Source organism: Cottoperca gobio, chromosome 2 (assembly GCF_900634415.1).
Source record: "Cottoperca gobio chromosome 2, fCotGob3.1, whole genome shotgun sequence".
Lineage (NCBI taxonomy): Eukaryota > Metazoa > Chordata > Actinopteri > Perciformes > Bovichtidae > Cottoperca > Cottoperca gobio.
Window position 1 is genome coordinate 12404269 of NC_041356.1, and position 25068 is coordinate 12429336.

At 45.6% G+C, this 25068-nt stretch overlaps 2 protein-coding genes across 2 annotated transcripts; one reads left to right on the plus strand and one right to left on the minus strand.

Moving 5' to 3' along the window:
• Positions 1 to 1964: 1964 nt before the first annotated feature.
• Positions 1965 to 17060, plus strand: tmem198ab (transmembrane protein 198ab). The gene is given in 6 exon segments (XM_029445803.1): positions 1965 to 2770; positions 13309 to 13587; positions 13670 to 13926; positions 13928 to 14252; positions 14599 to 14804; positions 14973 to 17060. Coding segments are annotated over 5 exon segments (1098 nt in total). The 5' UTR covers positions 1965 to 2770; positions 13309 to 13430; the 3' UTR covers positions 15126 to 17060.
• A 1788-nt stretch (positions 17061 to 18848) lies between these two features.
• Positions 18849 to 24354, minus strand: LOC115017379 (desmin-like). The gene is made up of 9 exons (XM_029445749.1): positions 23762 to 24354; positions 22729 to 22789; positions 22493 to 22588; positions 22200 to 22361; positions 21970 to 22095; positions 21588 to 21808; positions 21263 to 21306; positions 19872 to 19954; positions 18849 to 19213 (listed from the first exon to the last, which is right to left on the minus strand). Exons 1-9 carry the CDS (start codon positions 24328 to 24330, stop codon positions 19172 to 19174), a joined length of 1404 nt encoding a protein of 467 aa, XP_029301609.1. The 5' UTR covers positions 24331 to 24354; the 3' UTR covers positions 18849 to 19171.
• Positions 24355 to 25068: the final 714 nt, after the last annotated feature.

The window sequence follows — 25068 nt, forward strand, 5'->3', positions numbered from 1 at the left end:
TGACACACTCCTGTGACACTGACACTCCTGTGACACTGACACTCCTGTGACACTGACACTCCTGTGACACTGACACTCCTGTGACACTGACACTCCTGTGACACTGACACTCCTGTAACACTGACACTCCTGTGACACTGACACTCCTGTAACACTGACACTGACACTCCTGTGACACTGACACTCCTGTGACACTGACACTGACACTCCTGTGACACTGACACTCCTGTAACACTGACACTCTGTACACTGACACTACACTCTGTGACACTGACACTGACACTGACACTCCTGTGACACTGACACTCCTGTTACACTCCTGTAACAACTGACACTCCTGTGACACGGACACTCCTGTAACACTGACACTCCTGTAACACTGACACTCCTGTGACACTGACACCTCCTTGGACACTGACACTCCTGTGACACTGACACTCCTGTAACACTGACACTCCTGTAACACTGACACTCCTGTGACACTGACACTGACACTCCTGTGACACTCCTGTGCCACTGACACTCCTGTGACACTGACCAACTCCTGTGACACTGACCACTGACACTCCTGTGACACTGACACTCCTGTGACACTGACACTCCTGTGACACTCCTGTGACACTGACACTCCTGTGACACTGACACTCCTGTGACACTGACACTGACACTCCTGTGACCACTGACACTGACACTGACACTCCTGTAACACGACACTGACACTGACACTCTGTAACACTGACACTCCTGTGACACTGACCTCCTGTGACACTGACACTGACACTCCTGTGACACTGACACTGACACTGACACTCCTGTAAACACTGACACTGACACTGACACTCTGTAACACTGACACTCCTGTGACACTCCTGTGACACTGACCACTCCTGTGACACTGACACTGACACTCCTGTGACACTGACACTGACACTGACACTCCTGTAACACTGACACTGACACTGACCTCCTGTAACACAGACACTGACACTGACACTCCTTTAACACTGACACTCCGTGACACTGACACTCCTGTGACACTGACACTGACACTGACACTCCTGTAACACTGACACTCCTGTGACACTCCTGTGACACTGACACTCTGTGACACGACACTCCTGTAACACTGACACTGACACTCCTGTAACACTGACACTCCTGTGACACTGACACTCCTGTAACACTGACACTCCTGTGACACTGACACTGACACTCCTGTAACACTGACACTCCTGTACACTGACACTTCCTGTGACACTGACACTCCTGTGAGGGTGTTACTGTGAGCTTACTCTGCTTGACCTGTTTTTACACAAATAATAATAAAGTATATTTTCAATGTATTTTTCCTCATCTCTGTGTTGGAGGCACAACAACAACAATAAGCTGTTTTCATGATAAAGTTAAACATTTGGTGTTTAGAGAGAAGCAAAGTTTGAACATGTTTAAAGGAGATTAAGGGAATACAGGCAGTGTTTTATGGGTGAACTCGTTTTGTTTTCTTTGTCTTGGTGCCATACAAAATAGATGTTTGCAGTGAAGCATTGTGGGTCTTGGAAGACTGAAACTGGGTCAACAGTTAAACTGAAGCCTGCCCCTCTGCAGCCCCCTGCTGGCCACCAGCTTCTTCATTCCTTCTTTGAGCTGCACTAAATTAAATGCTCACGAACGGATCTGAGAAAAGAAATTGACGCAGTTTCTTATTTAACTTGTGCATAACTATTTCACAACGTGAAACAAAGTTTGAATGTAAATGCTTGTCAGTTTAATGCTTTGACTTAAATGAGTTTACGTCTGCACATTCAGTTAACTTATAAGTATTATTTAAAGAGGCCAAATTAAGTAAATTCACCACAGAAATTAACACATTTTAGGGGAACGACTCGTCATTTGTTGGATTTATTTAATTAGCATTATTTTTCTTATTTTGAAGGTCAAATAACGCCACTTCCGGTGGTTCTCATTATGGGCGGTTGACGCCGCTCCGCGTCTCTGCGTGAGGACGTCGTGCCACGCGCACTGCAAAAGATTTCAAGTTCAAGGGAACTATATTACTATTATAGCTATTATTATTATATCTGTTATAGTCTATAGACTTCCGTCTATTTTCACATTTGCAGATTGAGAACATGCGCGAGATGTTTCTTTACAGTCACATGATGCAGTGTGTGTGTGTGCACAAGAAGAGCAGTGTTATTCCACCACTTCCTATTAAACATGTAAAAGATAGAACTGTTTTATATCTGTGTGTGTTGCTGCTTGTTTGTTAACTATTATAAATTATTGGATGTATTTGAAATGCAGTCTGGACTCGTCACTTGTATTTCCTCTCAGCACAAGCAGTCCATGTGATTCAGGCTTTGACATGTCTGGACTCGTCATTTCTTGCAGCGGAGGCCACCTTCTCCCCCCCCCCCGACGCGCCGGGAGGCTCATATCCTCCATCCATCCATCCACCCGGACCGGAGCCTGGATGCTCCAACACCTCATGACCAATTTGCACCTAAAGTTCTGCTCTTTATCCGGCATGTAACCCGGGTTATTACTCTATTTGTTAGCCCGGTTTGTGTGCGCTTTTCCCCATGGAGGACTAGTGAGGTCGGGGATCCACCGCCCTGCAGGCTGCCGGGGGGAGACGGACCTCCACACCGACGGGGATTCACTCACTCGGGCTACAACACGTTGAAAATGGTCGATGTTTCGGGCTCAGGAGGCTCCTTTTGCCGTCATGTGAACGCGGACGAGGCGCGTCAACCTGCCGGGGATGATGGTGAGTGGCCGATTAACGCGCACGGTGCGTCTCTTTTGTCTCAGACACACACACACACACACACACACACACACACACGCTGTCACACATCATGAACCTGGGAGTATTGATGTACATTCACCACGAGAGGATCTCCTTCACGCGCAGCGACGTGTTGAATGTGGAATTGTTTAATTGAGGTCAGCTGCGCGTGATGGACGCGGAGGTCGGTGATGTCTGACCCGGATGGCCGCATCAGGGTCGATCATCCTGTCAGGGTTGATTGCTTCTCATTACAGCAGATGGGGGGGGGATGAATAGATGGTGTGTTTACCAGAGAGAGTTGTGCTTATTTGTATGTTTGCAGCTCTCCCAGAGGTCCCTGAAGGGGTCTCAGTTCAGGTTGAATCTGAGGAGGTGTGTGATGTGAGGATTTGCCTCTTTCCTCTGTTTTATATCATTTTTAAACGAATGTCTTCCGTCCCTGGATGAACTTTGAGTCTGAGACTTTTGATGCGTTTCTACTTTTAGTTCCTGGAAATGTGTGAGTATCTTTCGAGGCTGGAGACCCCCAGGGGTCCTCTGGGTGATACAGAGGATGATGGAGGAACTGTTCTTTAACGTGTTGTTTCTGCAGCCTTTGTGTGTGCATCATGACTCAAACAACAGCGGTGATGTATTCTGCCTTTAGAGGTTCCTCTTGTTTACTTGTGGTTGTCATATACATCGTGTTTTAGTAGAGGTAAAATGTGGACGCGAGACACGTTAAACTCTTAGTTTTAGTCGCTGTTAGGGTCAAACTCTTTAAATCCCTTTTAAAACAGCAGATCTTTCTAAAGCTGCTATTTGACACATACATTAAAATAGTTTGATTAAAGTAGCCTAACTGTAAACCTCTTACTGTTGTACTTTAATCCCTGGAGGTCATTGAACGGCATTCTGGGAAATGTAGGACATTGAAGTGAAGACAGTATTTCATGTAAGAAATGAACCCTAATGTGTTTTGAGCTTCACAGACTGAAGTTCTGAAACAGTGAGAGGATGTTCAGCCCTGCAGACCTTCAACGGGCTCTTTGTGTGTTCGCTGTGTCAGGACGCCGTCTTATCAGCGAGGTCAGGCGGCACGGCTCGAGCTCTGCAGCCATCTGGGGGAATGAAAATGCCACAACGCGTTGCTTCGGCTCCGTTAGTGGGTCAACATCTCCGGCACGGGGCTGCTCGCTTTCTCCCTCGCCCCCGTCTCCCCTCCTCCTCGCCCCCGCCTGTCTGAATGAATCCGGTGTAGTTTATTCTCCGGCTGCTACTGCTTCAATGTGAGCTCATGAACATCACGATATTACCACAAATCTACGTGAAGATTGACCTATTTTACTGGTGAGGTAACGTTTGAGTGAAAGATCCCCACACCGCTCCACCGTACACGGTCTGACGTGGTGAAGACACACAGAGGTTGTGTTTCCTGCCAGCATCAGCTGCAGTCAGAGAATCAGCAGGAAGCTTGTCAGTTTCCCACGAGGCGTTCAGGGTTCAGCAGCGATGATGGGTGCACCAACGGGAGCTAATGAGTGTAATCTGGAGCAGGGAGTGAGCTGCAGGCTGCTGCAGGCCAGATGTTCAAAGTGAAAGAGCTTGTTGTTGGAGCCGACAGGTGCAGACTGAGCAGACTGTTGCTCCTGCTTCACCATTATTCAGTTGATTAGTTGTTTGGATCTGGATTCCTTCCGTCAGGGACCTCAACACGTGTAGAGAGGGAGACGGGTACACATAAAAGCACCAGCTGATCTCTGCGAGCACAGAGGTCAAGTGCAAAAATGTAAATTGAGGTGCACAAACATCTGCTGCTGCTGAGCGCGCCACGGTTTATTATTCTCTGTGGCTGAAATGATTGTGTTGGACCCTCCCACTGAGATCACACGGGCCGCACTGTTATCGGAGGTGGCGTGTAAGGGCGAGCGGAGAGGATCACGGGTTACTCCTGCACGTGCTGAAGTGTGATGGCAGACTTTGCTTTTCTTACGTCCTGCACATTCAGCAGTCTTCATAACGATGGAGACGATGGATGTTCTGAGGTTGCTCTTGCGATGATCGATTGGTTGTCGGCGGTGTCTTGTCTCCGCTGTGTCGGTGTGTTATACGTCCTGCTGTGATACGACTGCGCTCACAGGTTGTGTTCCTCAAACTGTCGGAGCCTGAATGTTATTGAGTGTATCTCAGGGATCGTGTTTTATGCTGTTCACCTGTCCGCTGGTCAACCCTGATCTCACCTGACACCAAAACGTCTCTTTTCTAAACTAAGAAAGAAAGTTTGAGTGTTTGAAGAGAGCGTTTTCTTTAGCTGTAGTTTGTAACTGCAGGACAAAGAGCTGCTGATCTTCTGCTGCGACAGATGGAAAGGTAGCAGCGTGTTCGAGGCTATCTGTGAAGTTAGGCTGCACTACTCATTTGAAAACACTATTCCTGTGGAGTCCTGAAGACCTGATGTCACTGGGACGTCCTGTCTGTGACAGATAAACCGCAGACACGTTCACGATCGTCTTTCTTCCTCTTGAACCTTTTGGTGTAAAGATCGACAGATTTCCTGACATCCCACCTCAAAGAGAGACATGCTCAGCTGCTGTGTTGCTCTGCCAACAACTCGAGCCCTAACCCTGCGTTTAGTTTCTCCTCCACGGGAACAAACATCATTGATATTCCCGAGCAGCTCCCTCAGCGCGCCGGCGGATGGGGAACACAGAGCGCTGGCCGGGGGCTGTTCAGTCATACTGAGCAGCAGCATGAAGCGTGAGATAGAGAAGCCTTTATTGTAGGAGGCTGGCAGTTCTGTAAGAATGTCTTCAAACATGCTGCTGCAGGTCTGATGACAGCTGAGAGGAACCTGCAGGTGAAAACTGAGGGTCTGAAAGGACTAAAAGTTTCCTGATTGTAAGAGGCCGGCTGTTCGTCCTGACCTCGCCTCTGGCCGCACAACGATCGAATCTCATCATCTCTGCGGCGAACGGACCACACAGAAACCAGGATCATCTACGCTAGCTGTCAAATGATCAGCATGAAGATGATTAAACTGCCTTTTATCCCTTGATCTAGAGCTGTTTTGCAGAGTTGCATTATGGGAAAAGTAGGATACAGTTGTTTTGAATATCTCGGCTTCAATTTTACAATTATGCGCCACTTTAAAGGCTTAAAATAGGAAATATGATTCATAAGCTTGATGGAGGTTTATCAGATTACAAAGAAGTCTATCAATTTGCTGTGTTGTATCTTGAACTGAATATCTTTGGGGTTTTTTGGGGACAAAACAAGACATTTAAATATGTTAACTTGATTATTTTTGGATGTTTTATAGCGTAAGCTAGTTTGTTAGGAGGCATGTGTTCAGTGTGCCCTCCCAGCAGTCTGTTGAGGTGAAAACAGTCTAACATAGACAAAGCCCTCAGTGTCCTCCTCCTTCTCTTCTCACCGCTTCCCCGTCAGCAGATTCTCCACATTCTGTCCAATGAGAGGAAATAAAAGCAGCCACACGTGGTTTTATAAAACTGGAGCAGCACATTCACTCTCAGCCTTATGTAACCTGCTCAGCGTCTGAGGAGGTGTGAGAACGCATCGGCCTGCCGGCGGTCGTGCCTGATCTCCAGGAGGTGTGCGGGTGTTTGTGGGTGAGAGCCGTCACGTAATGTTGTTGTTGTTCTGTAAAAAGAAAAAGGTCGTGCGAGTCACCCGTTAGTCGCCTTCTTCCAAACCCTAACCCTTACCCTTACCCTTTCTCCTTTTCTGAAGATTCAATGGAGATTCTTTATTTTTTGGGATTTTGACACCAAAGCTTTTGTTCAGTTCTTGGTGCTGACAATCTGTCCAATGCAATCACCTGCTGGACAACATCAGACCCCCCCCCCCCCCCCCCCCCCCTGGTAGCTCACACACTTTAACATAAATCCAGTTTGTTCATAGTTTCCAACCTGAAAACTGGGTTAACTTCTCTTCTGGCGTTTCAATCGTTCCCTGGCAGGAAGGATTCACCTGTCATGTGCTGCTGTGGTCCTAACCCCGCTGACCTGCCTCTCGTCCATGTCTCTGTCTGACACACACACACACACACACACACACACACACACACACACACACACAATGATCCTGCCACCACTCGCTACATGCTCCCCTGCACACTGTCACGTTGCCACTGCATCCACGGAAAGTATTGATTGACATGTGCCGAGCTTCGGCGGTTGGCGTGCCAGGTTATCGGCAGGACGATTGATGACAACAACCTCTCTCTTCCTGGAAGCCGACATGTAAACCGGTGACACACCCGGTCTTCCGCTGCGAGCGGCGGGTTGCTGGCAGCTCGATCTGAGCTCATCATGAACAGGCCACTTTCTGGCAGACTTGTCCACCAGCCTGTTACCTCGGACGGCTCCGGAACAACACAGAGACGGAGAGGTCTGTCCGCATCATCTTCTCTTATTAAACCGCCGGCAGTCACACGGTGCAGAGGACAGAGAGGTTGTTGGATGGGGAAATGATGCAGAAGAGTTCTCAGGTCAGTGATGAGAGAGGAGCACATTGAACTCTCGTCCTCTTGATGCTGTTGTGGTGTGTGTGTGTGTGTGTGTGTGTGTGTGTGTGTGTGTGTGTGTGTGTGTGTGTGTGTGTGTGTGTGTGTGTGTGTGTGTGTGTGTGTGCCTCACGCAGCTCAGTTATTGTAAATATAGTCGATATTTTGTCAAATGCGTAACTTGATTTGTCATTCAGGAATTTGGGTCTGTTTTATTTTGTTTTCAATGTATACAACTCGTACACGTATAAAAATAATAACAAATAAACAACAATAAGTCATTACTGAGGCTTCTTACACCTAATCTTTTAAAAATAATAAATAAATAATTTATTATATATGCTGAAAATGAAAGAAACTAAATAAAACGTGTATATAATATATTCCCCAAAAGTCCCAATTCTTTAAAACATAAAGGTTATACATGTACCCCTCCCTCACTGACTGAAGTGCACTGAGATACGATGTTCTGACATTACGAGGCAGTTACGCAACACAACATGGCGGGAAGGCCTGTGGCGTTTCTTCTTCCTCTCTGTCCTCTCCCTCCTCTTCCTCTTTCACTTCACCTTTACAGTTGTTCCTTCCTCTTAACGTTTGCTGCTCATGTTCAGAGACGTGCTTTAAACCCCTCAGATAAAAGAACGACATGTTGGTCTCCTGTGTGACACCATATCAGTAACAACAGGCTGTAAAATGTGACTGAACTCAAACTCTTTGAAGGCATTTCGTTAAGTCTAAAAGCTTTTGAGGGTATGTGAGCATTTTGGAGTGTCAGCTTCCATATTTTCCTTTTCGTCGCTCTTCCTCTTTGTCCATTTTGTCGTCTTCAGGCTGGAGCTGGCTTCTCCTGGCTGCACATGAGCGAGCGCACACAGGAGTCATTCAGACATTTGTGTGGCTCTTGAATGTTTGTTAGGATTTAAAGGACGATGTGTTCAGAATCAGTCCCTGTGTTCTGTTTCGAAACAGGAAGTTGGATCGACCTATTTTTGGCGCAGCTGGATTCTCTTACAGCAGGTCGCTCGGTCGGTTGTGTCGTATCGCTGCTCGTCCTGCTGTTGCTCACCGTCACCGAGGCTTCGGCGCCAGTTACACCTGCAACACACACGCAGTCACGTTGTTGTTGTTTTCATGTTGGAGGAATCAGTTGAGTGACACATCGACCGCTGAGACGAGTCTTTATGGTTGCAGGTGTGCTTTACATCCTCCAAACCTTACCACACAATCATTTAAACATGTTCAGAAACACTGGAGGAAGTGCGAAAGCAGCGCACAAAGTAACGTCCGTCTGATCGCTCGTACACAGTCGTGTTGAGAATCTACTGAAAGCATCAGAAGCTACAGCGTTGTGGTTGGGATCATCCAGTTGGAAGGAAAATGACGAGGCGATCAGGGTCCGAGTTGGAAATGGCACCAACACATTAATACTTGCAGACAACACGGCGAACATACGGCTGGCCAGACGCCAGTTGATGAGGTCACAGGAGTTTCTGCCTTCTTATTGGCTGACGATAAACGAGTTCAGTCGGAGCATCGCCCAGCGTCTGACCCTGCGACCAGGAGGCCTCGTCCGAGGGGCTTAACACAGCTGGGTGTCCCACACACACATGACATGTGCATCTTAATAAGTTGTGTACTCTTGAAACATAAAACAGAATGAAGGATATTAGTGTTTCAGGGTTAGTAATACTCTGCTGACATCATTTAGGTGCAACATAAACAGTTGTGGGCCGACACCGACCCCTATGGGACCTTTTCTGTTGGTCACTGGAGAAGCCTGGTCACCAAACATTAGGCACAACAAAGATTTTTAAACGAATGCATGATGAGCAGATTTCATGAGTCACGGTTATGAAACTGAACTGAACACGGAGCGTGTTGGGAAAACGACCGAGACGTTCAGACGTCATCGAGGTGACGAAGAACAACATTTAGATTCTCTGAACAGGGTGAACCTGAATCCAACGTAAAGTTAAATGAAGTGCTCATCGTGTAACGAGAAGGTTTACATCTCTCTCATCAAGATGCATGAATGCAAAATGAATCATGTCTCCCCCCCCCCCCCTGCTTGTGTTGTGCAGCAGAAACATCTATTTAAGTCCAGATATGAAGTTCTGCTACGTCACCGGACTCTTTCCATCGTGTACTTTTGTCCCGCGCAGCTTAGATTTCTGAAAGTCTTTGCATCACTGGTTAACACCGGACTCTTGAACGCATCAATGAAACTGTATCTTTATATTTCTTCAGATGTGGAGTTATGTAAAATGAGCTGAGCTGTGGACTTTAACATTTAGGTCGGTGTTAATAAGCAGACAGCGTTCATCCTGATGATGTCAGCGTGTCAGTGTGTCTGCGTCTTATTGACCGTTTGAACCGTGTTGAAGTCGATAAATAATTGTTAAGAACTCGCAGACTTTCAATGTTGTGCTTCAAATGTGTTTGAAAACATGCCGGTGTGACATTAGTATATTAACACTGGCATGTTTCATTTGTGATTTAAACGAGGGTTTCTATAGGAGCAGACACACACACACACACACACACACACACACACACTAACACACTAACACATTCAGAAAGAACAGACGGGCCAATGATTGGCTTTTATGCTGTTGCTATGGGAGTTTAAGCTGCTCTTCCATTGGTCAGGCCAACTGCCGGCTGTCTGTCAGCATCCCTCCGTCGTCATGGAAACAGACAGGAAGCAGGGCGAGAGGAGGATGAAACCGTGTTGTTGTTGTTGCTGCTGAGTCGGACAGCAGAAGAAGAAACTCGTTTGTTTTCTCTTTTTTTTTTCAGAGGATGATCCGTCTGCAAACATAAAAACTGCACGTTTTTTATCTGTGGTACAAAACGGCTTAATGCTTACACACACACACACACACACACACACACACACACACACACACACACACACACTGGGTCACTCAGCAGCACCCTGCTAATCCTCCATGAAAAGATGATTATTAATATGACATGTCAGGATGAAAATGTAGAAAGTATCTGTGTGTAGTCTTTGTTCTGCTCCTCCTGACGTGCAGATGCAACGTAGCTGCTGTTTACTGAGATGCAGTTACACCACATGACTTCCCCTATCATTGTGCTTTTTACATTTCTGTTTGTGCACCGATGAAACGGACGGGACAGAACATATGTAATGCTCTGCTATCCACGTACTGACTGTAGTTAACACACAGCTTTATGTAGAAAGGTTTTGAGATTAGTGAGGCCTTGTAGCTTGTACCATAATACACTAACGAGTTACACCACAGAGAGATCGCAGGTTAAAGGTCAAAGCAGAGCAGCATCTATCTAATAAGATTGGATTACTTTGCCAACCCTCGAGTACTTTGTCTGCTTTCCTCGTACATTGTCAAACCTGCCAGGCCAGGTTCAGCCCCCATAGTGACACAAACATTCTCATGCACTCCTTCAGGACTGTCCTCAGGGAGGTACTTAACAAGAGGCCAAGAGGGAACAATGGGTGAATGACTCAGGTCAGCAACGATGGGCGGATTATTAACGAGGAGGAAAAAGTAGGCACTGAAGGAAGGATGACGTGACGGACGAGGAAACAAAACGGGAGAGAGGAAAGTTGATGAGCGATGGAGGAGCTCATGAATATCAGAGCGAAGTTCCCCAGACAGAAGTTGCATAAGCTTTGACCCAGAAACCTACCGCAGTCGGACTGAACTCACCAGAGACGGCGAGAACAAAAACAGCCGGGGGGGGAGGGGGGGCAGGAAGTGAAAGACATTTAGTTTAACTTTATATTCACTTTTTAACACAACAGTCCATTTTAACATAAAACATGATGACGCTCTGTGTTTGTTTCACTACCTCAGTGTTTCCAGTGTCGAAGCGTTTCTAAAGTTTACGTTTATTCTGAACTTATGCAGTCATTACTATTTGGTTTGAATTTGAGTTATAGATTGTGACAGTTAGGAAGGATGTAAAGGAGGAAACAGAGAGATCAGCAGCAGGAGACAGACGAGGTGAGATACAAAGAAGTGTGGACGCAAAGAAGGAGAAAGAAATGTATTTACCAAGTGCTGTTAGTAAAGGACAGTACTGGAATACAGAGGAGGCTGCAGCAAAGGGTTATATGTGAGAGCTGAGGGATGAGACATGTATGAGGACACTTAAGGTGGCAGGTCAGTAAAGGCTGCATAGAAGGAAACAAAGAAACATCATTTCTGTCACATGTTGTATTTGTACTATGTTGTTTATCCTGTACACACGACATCTATTGCACGTCTGTCCGTCCTGGGAGAGGGATCCCTCCTCAGTCTCTCCCTGAGGTTTCTTACATGTTCCCCCTTTAATTATGGGGTTTCTTTTAGGAAGTTTCTCCTTGTGCGATGCGAGGGTGTAAGGACAGAGGGTGTAAGGACAGAGGGTCTGAGGACAGAGGGTGTAAGGACAGAGGGTCTGAGGACAGAGGGTGTAAGGACAGAGGGTCTGAGGACAGAGGGTGTAAGGACAGAGGGTGTAAGGACAGAGGGTGTAAGGACAGAGGGTCTGAGGACAGAGGGTCTGAGGACAGAGGGTGTAAGGACAGAGGGTGTAAGGACAGAGGGTGTAAGGACAGAGGGTCTGAGGACAGAGGGTGTAAGGACAGAGGGTCTGAGGACAGAGGGTGTAAGGACAGAGGGTGTGAGACAGAGGGTGTGAGGACAGAGGGTCTGAGGACAGAGGGTGTAAGGACAGAGGGTCTGAGGACAGAGGGTGTAAGGACAGAGGGTCTGAGGACAGAGAGTGTGAGGACAGAGGGTGTGAGGACAGAGGGTCTGAGGACAGAGGGTGTGAGGACAGAGGGTCTAAGGACAGAGGGTCTAAGGACAGAGGGTTTGAGGACAGAGGGTCTAAGGACAGAGGGTCTAAGGACAGAGGGTCTGAGGACAGAGGGTCTAAGGACAGAGGATGTAAGGACAGAGGGTCTGAGGACAGAGGGTCTAAAGACAGAGGGTCTGAGGACAGAGGGTCTAAGGACAGAGGGTCTAAGGACAGAGGGTCTGAGGACAGAGGGTCTAAGGACAGAGGGTCTAAGGACAGAGGGTCTGAGGACAGAGGGTCTAAAGACAGAGGGTCTGAGGACAGAGGGTCTAAGGACAGAGGGTCTAAGGACAGAGGGTGTAAGGACAGAGGGTGTAAGGACAGAGGGTCTGAGGACAGAGGGTCTAAGGACAGAGGGTCTAAGGACAGAGGGTGTCGTATCCTGTACAGTCTGTAAACACTGAGACAAATGTGTAATTTGTGATGTTGATATATAAATAAATTTGATTTGATCTAAATTAGGGTCATATTCTGAATTTAATAGTGATGGAGTGCCAGAAATACAACGCACGACAAAACAATGGCACATCAACGCTTTAAGACTTTAGATTAAATAGATCTGGTAGGAGAGACTGAGTGATCGATGAAAGATTGAACGGCTGAGAATCCATTAGAGAAATGTGTTTTGTGCTCCAGTGAGGGGGGGGGACTCCGGAGGGTCGCCTGTTCCTGTTCCCTTAAATGCTTCCTGATCAAACACTGCTCTTGTCCACCCAGCTCAAACTCCTGCTGTTATCTGAGCTATTATTATCCGCTGTTTCCGCCATCGGGGGATGCCAAACTGTGTGTTCATGTGTGCCTTTGTGTGTGTGCGGACACAAAACAAAATCTGCTTTACACTGCTGCAGATTTGAAAGCCACTTTATTAACCGTTTGGGTTGTTGATCCTTTGGATGGTTAACAGCCAGAAGCATTATATTAAATCACAAACCTGGTAAAACTGCAGATGGTTCAGCTTTACGTTTCTAACCGTCCAGGACACTCTGAAAACATGGTTAGTCATAGTGTTATGTTATGTTTCAAGGACTCTCCTTGATCCAGGATAAGAGAGTGGTCTGCCTTAGAGCATCCTTGAGAAGCACGGTTGAGTCCATATCTTCGCATATACGATACTTTCCATCCACTCTTTGTCTAACTCTCTCTGCTTCTCTCTCCTGCCCTCCATCCACAGGTGAAACCATGCGGCTGTGTGGTTCTCCCTAGCCTCCCCTGTCCCTCACCTCCCACCTGATCACCTCCTCTCCTCTCCTCCTCCACCTCCTCTCTCCTTCCTTCTCTCTCCTCCTGTCCACCATGACAACCACCCTGGAGATGCTGCCGGCCCAGCCCGACCAGGAGCTGAGCCCCGAGCGGCTGGATGGCTGCGAGGACTTTGGCAGCCGCTACAAGGTGGTTCCCTCTGTCGTCTGCTCCATGTGCTGTCTCTTCGGCATCATTTACTGCTTCTTTGGTGAGTCCTGGCTCTATGTGATTGATTTGTTCATTAAGGGACGGCCCTGTTATCGATGTTGTGTTTCTTCCTTTCATTTCAGGCTATCGCTGCTTCAAAGCGGTGATGTTCCTGACGGGCCTGATGTTTGGCTCCGTCGTCATCTTCATGCTCTGCTACAAGGAGCGCGTTCTGGACACCCAGCTGAGCTTGGAGGCTTCTGTGGGCATAGGCCTGGGCATCGGCACGCTCTGCGGCCTGGTCACCATGCTGGTTCGCAGCGTGGGCCTCTTTATGGTGGGCCTGCTGCTGGGCCTACTGGTGGCTGTGGCCACGCTGGTGGGCATGGAGGAGCTGTCCTGATAGCCCGCCGCGCTCCGTCTGGGTGCCGCTGGGCGTGCTGCTTGGCCTGGGCATGCTGTTCGCCGTGCTCACTCTGCAGTGGCAGCGCCTCTTCACCACGCTGTCCACAGCGATGTTTGGTGCAGCAGTCATCACTGTGGCGGTGGACTACTTCGTGGAGCTCTTCGCCCTCGTCCTGTACATGTACGAGCGAATTAAAGCAGCACCTGGCAAGCCTGTGTGCTGGCTGACGTGGGTGGTGCTCGGGGTGTGGCCTGCCCTCACCCTGCTGGGTGTCATGGTTCAGTGGAAGGTGACCGCTGAGGGATACTCCCATACCAAGGGTGAGGAGAAGTCGTGCTGTTTTTTGTGGCATTTCTTCTATAAAGCAGGGGTCTGCAACCTTCTAGATATGAAGGGCCTTTTATAAATGTTCTTGTTAATCAGTGTGCCATATCAACATTAAGGTTGACATTAAGTTTAATTATGAAACATATGGCACACATTTTAATCTCTATCTGTAATTGTATTCTATTCATATAGGCAACATGCATAGCAACATCATTTGTTTGAAGTTGCTATAACTATTAGTTTATTAGTTTTATTTCTGATTTGCCTCCATGTGTGCACATCATAATGGAAAAGTAGTCCTCGCTGATGTTCTCGACATGGCCCTCCCTCTGTCCTCAGTAATCATCAGCCGCCAACAGAGGAGGATGCAGGTGATGCGGATTCGACAGCGGGACGATCGCTATCGCAACAAGAAGAAGAAGAAGCAGCAGCAGCACGGCTCCTCCTCCAGCCATCACCACCAGGCCAAGCAGCTTCACCCTGAGCCGGCTTACCGCCGCAAGCCCAACCCTATCCGCCGCTACGACACAGACGTCCTCTCGCCGGTGAGGAGGATCTATTGTTTTCTATGCTTCCTGCAGTGTGCTTTGTTGTTACTTTATTGTTGTGTGGTTTTAGGGTTCTGTGTTCTCAGTTGCTGCAAAACTTGGCGATAAAATGCTTTTTTTAATGTCTTTCCTTAATCTTAAAAATAATTTCTCTGCCCTATCCAGAGCTACATCCAGAGTTTCCGAGACCGGCAGGTGCAGGTGCAGCCCATCCCGAGCCGTCTGGCCGGCCGACCACACACAGTGGTGGATGTGGGCTACGACTGCGGCTCCACAACACCCCTCACCGGAGCTGCAGGACCCTCACTACGTGTCTGAGTGACCACTCCTCCACCAGGGAGATACATGACTCTTCAATCACTACCCCACCTGGGTGTAATCACGTCACCACTGGGTTTAAATGCAAAGATTCTGGGTTTAAACATAATCTGGGTTTAGCCACGCCCCTATGAGGATGAAAATATATTTAGGGCTGGATTAACCCAAAATGCAAAACATGTTTTACTAATTACATTTTGGAATATGAAGCTTCTCCTCCACCTCCTAGTGGCTACCTGCTGGAGCCATCAGTGTGCATGGTGCAGAGGCTTGGTTGACCTCTCTTCACTGTCCTTCAGTAGATTTAAATGCACAAATGCATGCATGCACTTACACAAGCGCACACCGCAGCTACAATCTTAAGTGTGGAAGTGGAAACCTGAAGCAGCCCGCTGTACCCGGCCCCCACCTATTTCTCACTGTCTCAAATCAAACCAGATCAGGGATTTAGTTTCACTGCAAACCCGCCTCAGGTTCAAACACAGAAATCAAAATACAACTTCGCCCTCGTCCAGCTCGCTGTTTCTGCCACAGAAGCAACTAGTTCCTCAGCCTGTTGGCGTCTTAAAGGTCCAAGGACCCTTACATGCAAACTGGGTTCTTCTATTTGCTTTCTTTGCCATCTGGACCGCAAAAATCGTCCTTGAAATGGGGAGAGACGTCTTTAATGTTTGAAGGGGGAAACCCTTCGTCACCCTTGGTGCTGGACGACACACTTCTTGAAGCGTCACACTGCTCTCCGATGGCAGGGGGATCTGTAAACGGGTGCCTTGCCCCTCTGTGGACTGTACCATTCACCAACAGGAGGGGGATCTCCCATCGATGGCTTTTTTTTGCATTAAATGTGATCACGGAAGGATTTTTCGTGGGGGTAGCCACGGAGCTACAACAAGCAGGGTAACAAATATAGTTGGAGTGGAGTCGTCTTCACAGATGCCTGGATATACGAGGTGGATTTGCTTTTCACTGACGAAGCAACAAAGCTACATTTACACTGGCACCTCATCAATTATTTCACCCAACAAATAAAAAAGGTTTTAAGGATTGGAAACAAACAATCCCTGAATATTTTACAACCTGCGGTGCAAACTGTTCGCCCTCCAAGAGATTATTCACGCTGCTAAACAGAGAAGTAATATTTTTATTCTATAGCTCAAAGTTTTGTTTCACTTCATCATCTGTATGAAACGTTCGCTCTTTAGATCCATTTGGCAGAGCAGCACCTTCTTCCTGTTTGTGCTGCAAACCAAATGTGAGCGGTTTTAAAATGTCGGTGAAAGCTAAAGAATTACCACATAATTATGTATTAATATTAAAAAAGCTCCAGGCTGAGATGTCAGTGTGAATAATGCTCCCAGAGCCTGGATGAAGACAGCGGACTAGTGGCCATACCAACTTGTACTTAGACCAGCGACTCCTTCCATCATGTGCGTTGATTTTCTTTATTTGGGAAACACAACATTTCTGTCACCAGTGAAAATGTGAATACTTTGTTATCTTTACCTTTTTTTTTTTAAGAAAAGCAAGCAATTGTGGGGGGAGGGGGGAATGTATGGTACGTTGTTATTCATCCGTGGGAAACGCATGCATGATCTTTCCTCTCCGCCCCGATCAGCCCTGCGTGGGGCTCCCACCAAACACCTCCACCCTTCCATGTGCATCGATGTGACATCTGTACATAAACCACAGCACTTACTAACGTTTGTTATTTTTATCATTTACTCTAAACTGTTTCTTTTTCTTTTCTTATATCTAATTACATTGAGTTCTTCTCCAGTGGGATGTATTTATTTGCTGATTTATTTATTTCTGAAGCTGTTCTTCCAAGGAGAGTGTGACGTCATCACTGTAGGCCAGAAACTCCATGCTTTTAAAAACATTTTGAATTATGACTATGATTATTAAAGCATGTGTTCCTATGGGCCTGTATACGAATGATGTGTGTGAGTCGTCTTTTAACTCAAGGGCATGCAGACATCAATCAGCTGTTACTTGAAATCCACTTTACTTTTATTAGCAAATAGTGTTTGAAAGTCACACAGGATTATCTCTGATGTAAACAGCCTCTCTCTCTCTCTCTCTCTCTCTCTCCTGTAAACAGCCTCTCTCTCTCTCTCTCTCTCTCTCCTGTAAACAGCCTCTCTCTCTCCCCTGTAAACAGCCTTGTCTATCCTCTCTCTCTCCTGTAAACAGCCTCTCTCATCCTCTCTCTCTCTCCTTAAACAAGCCTCTCCTCTCTCTCTCTCTCTCTCTCTCTCCCTTGTAAACAGCCTCTCTCTCTCTCTCTCTCTCTCTCCCCTGTAAAAACAGCCTCGCTCTCTCTCTCTCTCCCCTGTAAACAGCCCCTTCCTCTCTCTCTACTCTCTCTTCCTCCCTGTAAACAGCCTCTCTCTCTCTCTCTCTCTCTCTACTCCCCTGTAAACTGGCACGCTCTCTCTCTCTCCCCCACCTGTAAACAGCCTCTCTCTCTCTCTCTCCCTGTAAGAACACAGCCTCTCTCTCTCTCCTCTCCCCTGTAAACAGCCTCTCTCTCTCTCTCTCTCCCCTCTTAAACAGCCTCTCGCTCCTCTCTCTCCCCTGTAAACAGCCTCTCCTCTCTCTCTCTCCTGTACAGCCTCTCTCTCTCTCTCTCTCTCTCCTGTAAACACACCGCCTCTCTCTCCCTCCCTGTAAACAGCCTCTGCTCTCTCTCTCCCCTGTAAACGCCTCTCTCTCTCCCTCCCCTGTAAACAGCCTCTCTCTCTCTCTCCCCTGTAAACAGCCTCTCTCTCTCTCTCTCTCTCTCTCTCTCTCCCGTAAACAGCCTCTCTCTCCCTCCCTGTAAACAGCCCTCCTCTCTCTCCCCTGTAAACAGCCTCTCTCTCTCTCCCCTGTAAACAGCCTCTCTCTCTCCCTCCCCTGTAAACAGCCTCTCTCTCTCTCTCTCTCCTGTAAACAGCCTCTCTCTCTCTCTCTCCTGTAAACAGCCTCTCTCTCTCTCTCTCTCTCTCCTGTAAACAGCCTCTCTCTCTCTCTCCCCTGTAAACAGCCTCTCTCTCTCTCTCTCTCTCTCTCTCTCCTGTAAACAGCCTCTCTCTCCCTCCCCTGTAAACAGCCTCTCTCTCTCTCCCTCTCTCTCTCTCCTGTAAACAGCCTCTCTCTCTCTCTCTCTCTCTCTCTCCTGTAAACAGCCTCTCTCTCTCTCTCTCTCTCTCTCCCCTGTAAACAGCCTCTCTCTCTCTCTCTCTCTCTCTCTCTCTCTCTCTCTCTCTCTCTCTCTCTCTCTCTCTCTCCTGTAAACAGCCTCTCTCTCTCTCTGTGTATTTTCCATCTTGCACAACCTTGTTATTGATGAGCACAAACAAACGCACATGCAGTTCATCTCCTCCTTAACGCGGACAAAACAGTGACTCTGACCTTGAGGAACAAAAGCTGCGGTGTAAGAAACAAACTACAACAAATAACAGTATTATTTCATATTTCGATGTGGGTTTGGATCTATCTGATCCCTTTGTGGGAAGAAATGAGATGCAAAAACAGGATTTGCTCGGTTGATGTGAAACAATAGATTTTCTGTGGCATTTACCTAAAATTGAAGAGCAGGAAGTGTTTGCAGCACCAGAATATTTACTGAGGAGGCCGTCTGAAAGGCTTTGATGCCGATACACCGCAAAAACTCTCCATCGTGTCAATATGTCTGTATCAGTAACTGCACGGTAGCGACTTACTCTTCCTCGTTTCAAGATGCAGATAAATGCTTCAAAGAAAAGATTTTAGGTCAGTTTAACAGAAACGACTCTATAAGATGGAGGTTCTTCACACAGGTATGTTGTGTCCAGCCTAAACACACCACTAAGCAGAGATCAATGAACCCTGATGAAGTTCATTACCACCCTGCTTTAAATTCACATATTGCTTTAAACCCTGAGCAGTACAGGCCATAATCATGAGTCTGTAAAGTCTTTTTACTTTAAGTTTTATTAGCGCATCTCTTCTTGTTTGTTTTCTTCACCTGTGTGACTCAGGTGTGGACAGGTGTGTGGTTTTTGTTCCTTCTTCTCTTCTTGTTACATGATGTCTTTCTGGTGCTGCGTTGACTCGCTGACGACCTGGAGGGGAGACGGGACAACAGTCAGGAGACATATTATTAAATAAAAGAGCAACCATGACATGTCTTAACAGGCCTGTGATGTATGTTTCCCAAGAAGCTGCGGGTTGTAGCGTGTGAGAGGATGTTTGGATGACACTCTTGCTGAACTTGTCCCTGCAGGCGTGTGTAGGTGTGTTTACTTGGAAGCTCCTGAATGACATGAAAGCATGTCACGCTGTCGTGGAGCCAGGTCATCACTCTCTCAGAAGACTTAAAGCTTAAACTAATGCTGTTGTAGATGTATTCAGCTTGTGAAATCACTGGATGTTGATAGCGATGACTCTTTTAGGACAGGAGGTGAAGAATTGGATCTTTTCAGTGCTTTGACCACTTTGGCAGAATGAACTAAAAGTGAGCACTGACCCAGTTCACGTGAGGATCAATATAAATGTAGGCTCATTAGTTTAGAAGTAAAGGGAGATTAATAAAAGTCAATATGTTAAAATCGAGTGGTTGAAAATGTCCTGTGTCGATCCACACTGAGTGCTAATCCTATTCTTTGTTTGTTACAGGTTTTGATGAGGTTATTTAACTTTGTTGTGTCGAAGATAGAAGAGAAAGATGAAACCAGAACAAAGGAGCAGGAAGCGCCCAGTTAAAGAAGACTCTTTGCTGACCTCTCCATCGCGAGTCTCGATGGTCTTGATGAGGACAGTTTTCTTTGAATGTATCTCAGAAGAGCGGTGCTCGGGGCTGGTCTCTGTTTGAACACAGAAAGGAAATATCATCAGCAAGAAGACCGAAGATCATCCCACTGAGGTTAATAATCAACGTTCAAAGCAAAAACACATGAAGATAATTCATTAAAGTTCTACTACTGATGAACTTCAAAGGATCTAACTTTTAAAATCCACCACAGAACATTATGCTATATTATATATTATATATTATATATTATATATTAGATATTATATTAGATATTAGATATTAGATATTATATTATATATTATATATTATATATTATATATTATATATTATAGTATATATGGATATATTATATATATAGTAGATATTAGATATTAGATATTATAGATTATAATATATTGATAGTTATATATTATATTATATATTAATTAGATATTATATTATATATTATATTATAGATTATAATTAGATATTAGAGATATTAGAGATTATATTATATTATAGTAGATATTAGAGGTTAGATATTAGAGTTAGATATTAGATATTAGATAGTTATAGGATATAGGAGATATTTATATTAGAGATTAGAGTTAGATTAAATTATTATATAGGATATATTATAGAAATATTATATAAGAGATGAGATAATTATATTGAGATAATATAAGATATAATATAGTATATTATATATTATATATTATATATTATATATTATATTAGAGATTGATATTAGATATTATATTATATATTATATATTATATATATATATATATATTATATAATAGATATAATATATAATATATTATATAATATATATTATATTATATATTATATAATATAATATATAATATAATATAGTATGTTATATATTAGATATTAGATATTATATATTATAAAATGTATTATATTATATATTAGATATTATGTATTACATTATATATTAGATATTAGATATTAGATATTATATTATATATTATATATTATATATTATATATTATATATTATATAATATAATAATATAATATATAATATATAATATATAATATATAATATATAATATATAATAATATAATATCTAATATCTAATATATAATATAGTATATTATATATTATATATTATATAATATATAATATATAATATATAATATAGTATATTAGATATTATATATTAGATATTAGATATTAGATTAGATATTATACTGTCTTCTGATGGATGATGCTATGTGAGGACTATTTCCATTCAGCATTCAAATGAGGGTGGATCATAAACCAGGTGTAGAAACTCCATCTGCAGGTGAACTGCATTGTGGGTTAGTGTGTGTCCTCTCGTGGTGTGTTCAGGTGACAGCAGGTGTGTTCGTACCTCTGAAGCTCAGGGTGGAGTAGCTCTGCACAGGCAAGGTGATCCTGCAAACACAGAAATAAATGTGTGATGTAGTGCGTTACGTCCTAACTCATAATTCTGCAATGAATTACATTTAACTTGGATAAAACATTGTTATTAAAGCTACAGTCGTCTTTAATGTCTGTTCATATATTCAGTTCTAACCTGCAAACCTTTTTCACCTTCTACCACCAGAGCTTAATATTAAAACTCTTTTTACAGACAATGCATACACAAGTCTTAAAATCCTTCCTTTATTAAAACAAGTTCATATTCAGTCTTTATTCCTGGACTCCAACGTTACCTGCTCTCCTCCCCTTCCAGAAGCTTCCTGTAGGTGGCGATCTCCACATCCAGCGCCATCTTGACGTTGAGCAGGTCTTGGTACTCGCGGAGGTGGCGCGCCATCTCGTCCTTCATGTTGGCGATCTCCGCCTCCAGTCGGGCGATGTTGTCCTGGAAGACGCCGGCCTCGCTTCCGTGGCGGTCCTCCATGTCCCGCATCTGCCTCATCAGGGACTCATTCTGGGTTTGGAAGAGACAAGACAAGTCTGTGTGAAAAAGAGCTCACACAGCTTATAGGTATAGACTTTGTGTGTGTGTGTGTGTGTGTGTGTGTGTGTGTGTGTGTGTGTGTGTGTGTGTGTGTGTGTGTGTGTGTGTGTGTGTGTGTGTGAAAGACTTACAGTGCCTTTGAGCGAGTCGATCTCGCAGGTGTATGACTGGATCTGGTGTCTGAACTCCATGGTGTCCTGCCGCGCCTGCTTCAGTGCGTCGTTGTTTTTACTCACTGCCTGGTTCAGGTCGGACACCTTGAGAGACAAAGGTCAAAGGTCACACCATACTACAGCTGGCACCGCTGCCACTGCTATAGAGCGCGACCTTCACTAGTTGTAATGATAACAACCCCTCACACCTTTGACTTGTACCAATCCTCGGCCTCAGAGATGTTCTTGGCGGCGATGCCCTCATACTGGGCTCTGATGTCTCTCAGCGCTGCCGTCAGGTCCGGCTTGGACATGTCCATCTGGATCTGCACCTGAGTCTCCTGCATCTGTGTCTGCAGCTCGCGGATCTCCTGCAGGATGAGGAGGGAGGTCAGGTTAGATGTGTCTGGTTGTGTGTGTGTGTGTGTGTGTGTGTGTGTGTGTGTGTGTGTGTGTGTGTGCATGTCCAGGTAGCTAAACATTAGAAGGAAGAAGAGAGAACCTCTTCATGGATCTTCTTCAGGAAGGCGATCTCCTCCTGCAGCGTCTCGATGCGTCTCTCCAGGTCCAGACGAGCCAGAGTGGCAGCATCCACATCCTGCAACCGTTTGGATCAGCATTAAAAGTTAGTCCGTGCAGAGTACACGCAGTATTTATCAGTCTGACATGCACTGAGGGTCTGACTGCAGGCGTCCTGTCGTCAGACACAGTACGGACAGTTCTGCATGGAAGACTCACCGCCCTGAAAGCAGCCAGGTTGCTTTCTGCGTCTTCCTTTTGGAGAATCTCCTCCTGGAGTCTGGAGGTGATGAGAGACACCATGAGTCATAGTGAATGAGTTAGCTGTTCTACTCAGTCACACCGTCAGTGTTCTCAGTGGTCCTGGAGATCCTTTAAAGGAGCTTCCAGTGATTGTTTAATATCGTGTATTATAATATATAATATATAATATATAGTTGAAGTCTTCTCCGTGGATCTTTTAAACTGCCACTCACAATGTAAACCACAGAGAGAGAACGAGAAAGGACAGATCCTTAGAGGTCCTTCAGATATGTGGGAGCTCTTTCCTCTCCTTTTATAGAAGAGGGCAGTGTAAACATCGTGTGTGTGTGTGTGTGTGTGTGTGTGTGTGTGTGTGTGTGTGTGTGTGTGTGTGTGTGTGTGTGTGTGTGTGTGTGTGTGTGTGTGTGTGTGTGTGTGCTCCATAGTCATCCATCATTTTTAGAGTTAAGCATCCCAAAGCATATTCCAGATTAGAAACAGACTTCATCCCACGTAGTTTATGTTTTATTTATTATTTTATATCTGAAAATAAACCTGTAGCACTCTTTAGTATGTTGAATTAAATACTTTATCTGCTTTTATGTCTGTTTTGTTACATTAATCACAAAAGTGCATTATTGTTTATTTAATATTTAGTGTATTTGAGTTGTATAAATGAAATAAAGTAAACTAAAGGAATATGTGTTGTATACGTTACAACTATAGAGAGAAACTTCCATTTCAAGCCGTATTAGAGGAAGTATTTAAATATTACAAATGACATTAAGCATAATTTACTTCATGCATTTTGCAGAATGGCCCCTCCAGGAGTGTAAATGAAGAAGAAACATAATGAATGAACTAAGACGTTGCAGTATCTTTAAGTTTAAAGCAGTATTTTCAGCTCTGCATGCTTCTGAACGATCCTCTGTACACACACACACACACACACACACACACACACACACACACACACACACACACACACACACCATCTTGCCCCTCCCACCTGAATTTGAGCTTGTCCACGTCGTCGACCAGGTTGTCCCGCTCCATCTCTATACGTGACCTCTGATTGGTCAGGATCTCCACCTGCCTCCTCAGCTCGCTCATCTCCTCCTCGTACAGGTCTGCGATGCGTGTTGGCTCACGCCCACGCATGCGCTCCACCTCCACCGTCAGCGCCTGGTTCTGCTGCTCGAGGAAGCGGACCTTCTCGATGTAGCTGGCGAAGCGGTCGTTGAGGTGCTGCAGCTCGACCTTCTCGTTGGTCCGCGTGGTCATGAACTCCTGGTTGATGGCGTCGGCCAGGCTGAAGTCCAGCGTCTCGCCCATGCCGGCGTAGGTGCGCCCGATGGAGGTGCGGGAGGTTGCCTGGGGCTTCCCGTAGTGGCTGGAGGAGACCCGGTAGGCTGGTGTGGCGCTGGTCCGGGTCACCTCGTAGACCCTGGAGGAAACATTCCCCCCGCTGCCGTGGCCCAGCAGTGAGCGGTTGAGGGAGGGAGAGGCGTAGGAGCCGTGGCCGAAGTGGCGGCGGTAGGAAGAGGCACTTTGGGCGGAGGAGCTGTAGGAGGCCATGTTGGAAGACACGGGACGCCTGGTGAGGGCTGAAGCAGAGGCGAGCACTGGAGAAGAACTCGCTGCCCCTGGCTATTTGTAGTTACCCCCTCCCTCACTTGTTACCCCCTCCTCCCTGTGAACTGCCCTCCCTGTACTCTCTCTCTGTGTCACCTCATTCTTTCTCTCGCCCTTCTCCATCTTCTACCCCTTCATTCTTCGTCTTCAATCTTCCTCTTTAGCATCGGATCACCAGCAGACACGTCTTGACAAAAACATGCACGCTGTTTTATAATCCTGTGAAAAAGGATTTTACCAAAATCAGCAAAACGTTTACTTCACATTTACGTGTATTAGATTCTTCTCAAAAGCCTTTTCCACGGTGCCGTGCCTGTTGGACAGCGTGCTACGGGAAGGTTTGAGTGACACATCCATGAGTTAGAAGTCTTATCACACTAAAACATTGCACGGCAGTTTAATACGACAAAGTTTAATCCTATAAGCAAGGATTGTACGTCTCTGGAACGCAACCAGGAATGCTTGTCTCTAATGTGACACTGCAGCACTTCAGCAAAGATGAAGCCAGGTTTTCTTTGTAGGACGTGTTTTCTTGTTGCGGGGGTCATCTGCGTTGGCGACTCTAATTGAAATGAATGAGGGAGGCTGTGTCTTTGTCCCTAAACGTAACCCCACCCTCACCACAGTAAACACTAATATGAGTTTTTTATTAAAGATGATGACAAATGACTTATTTAGTCG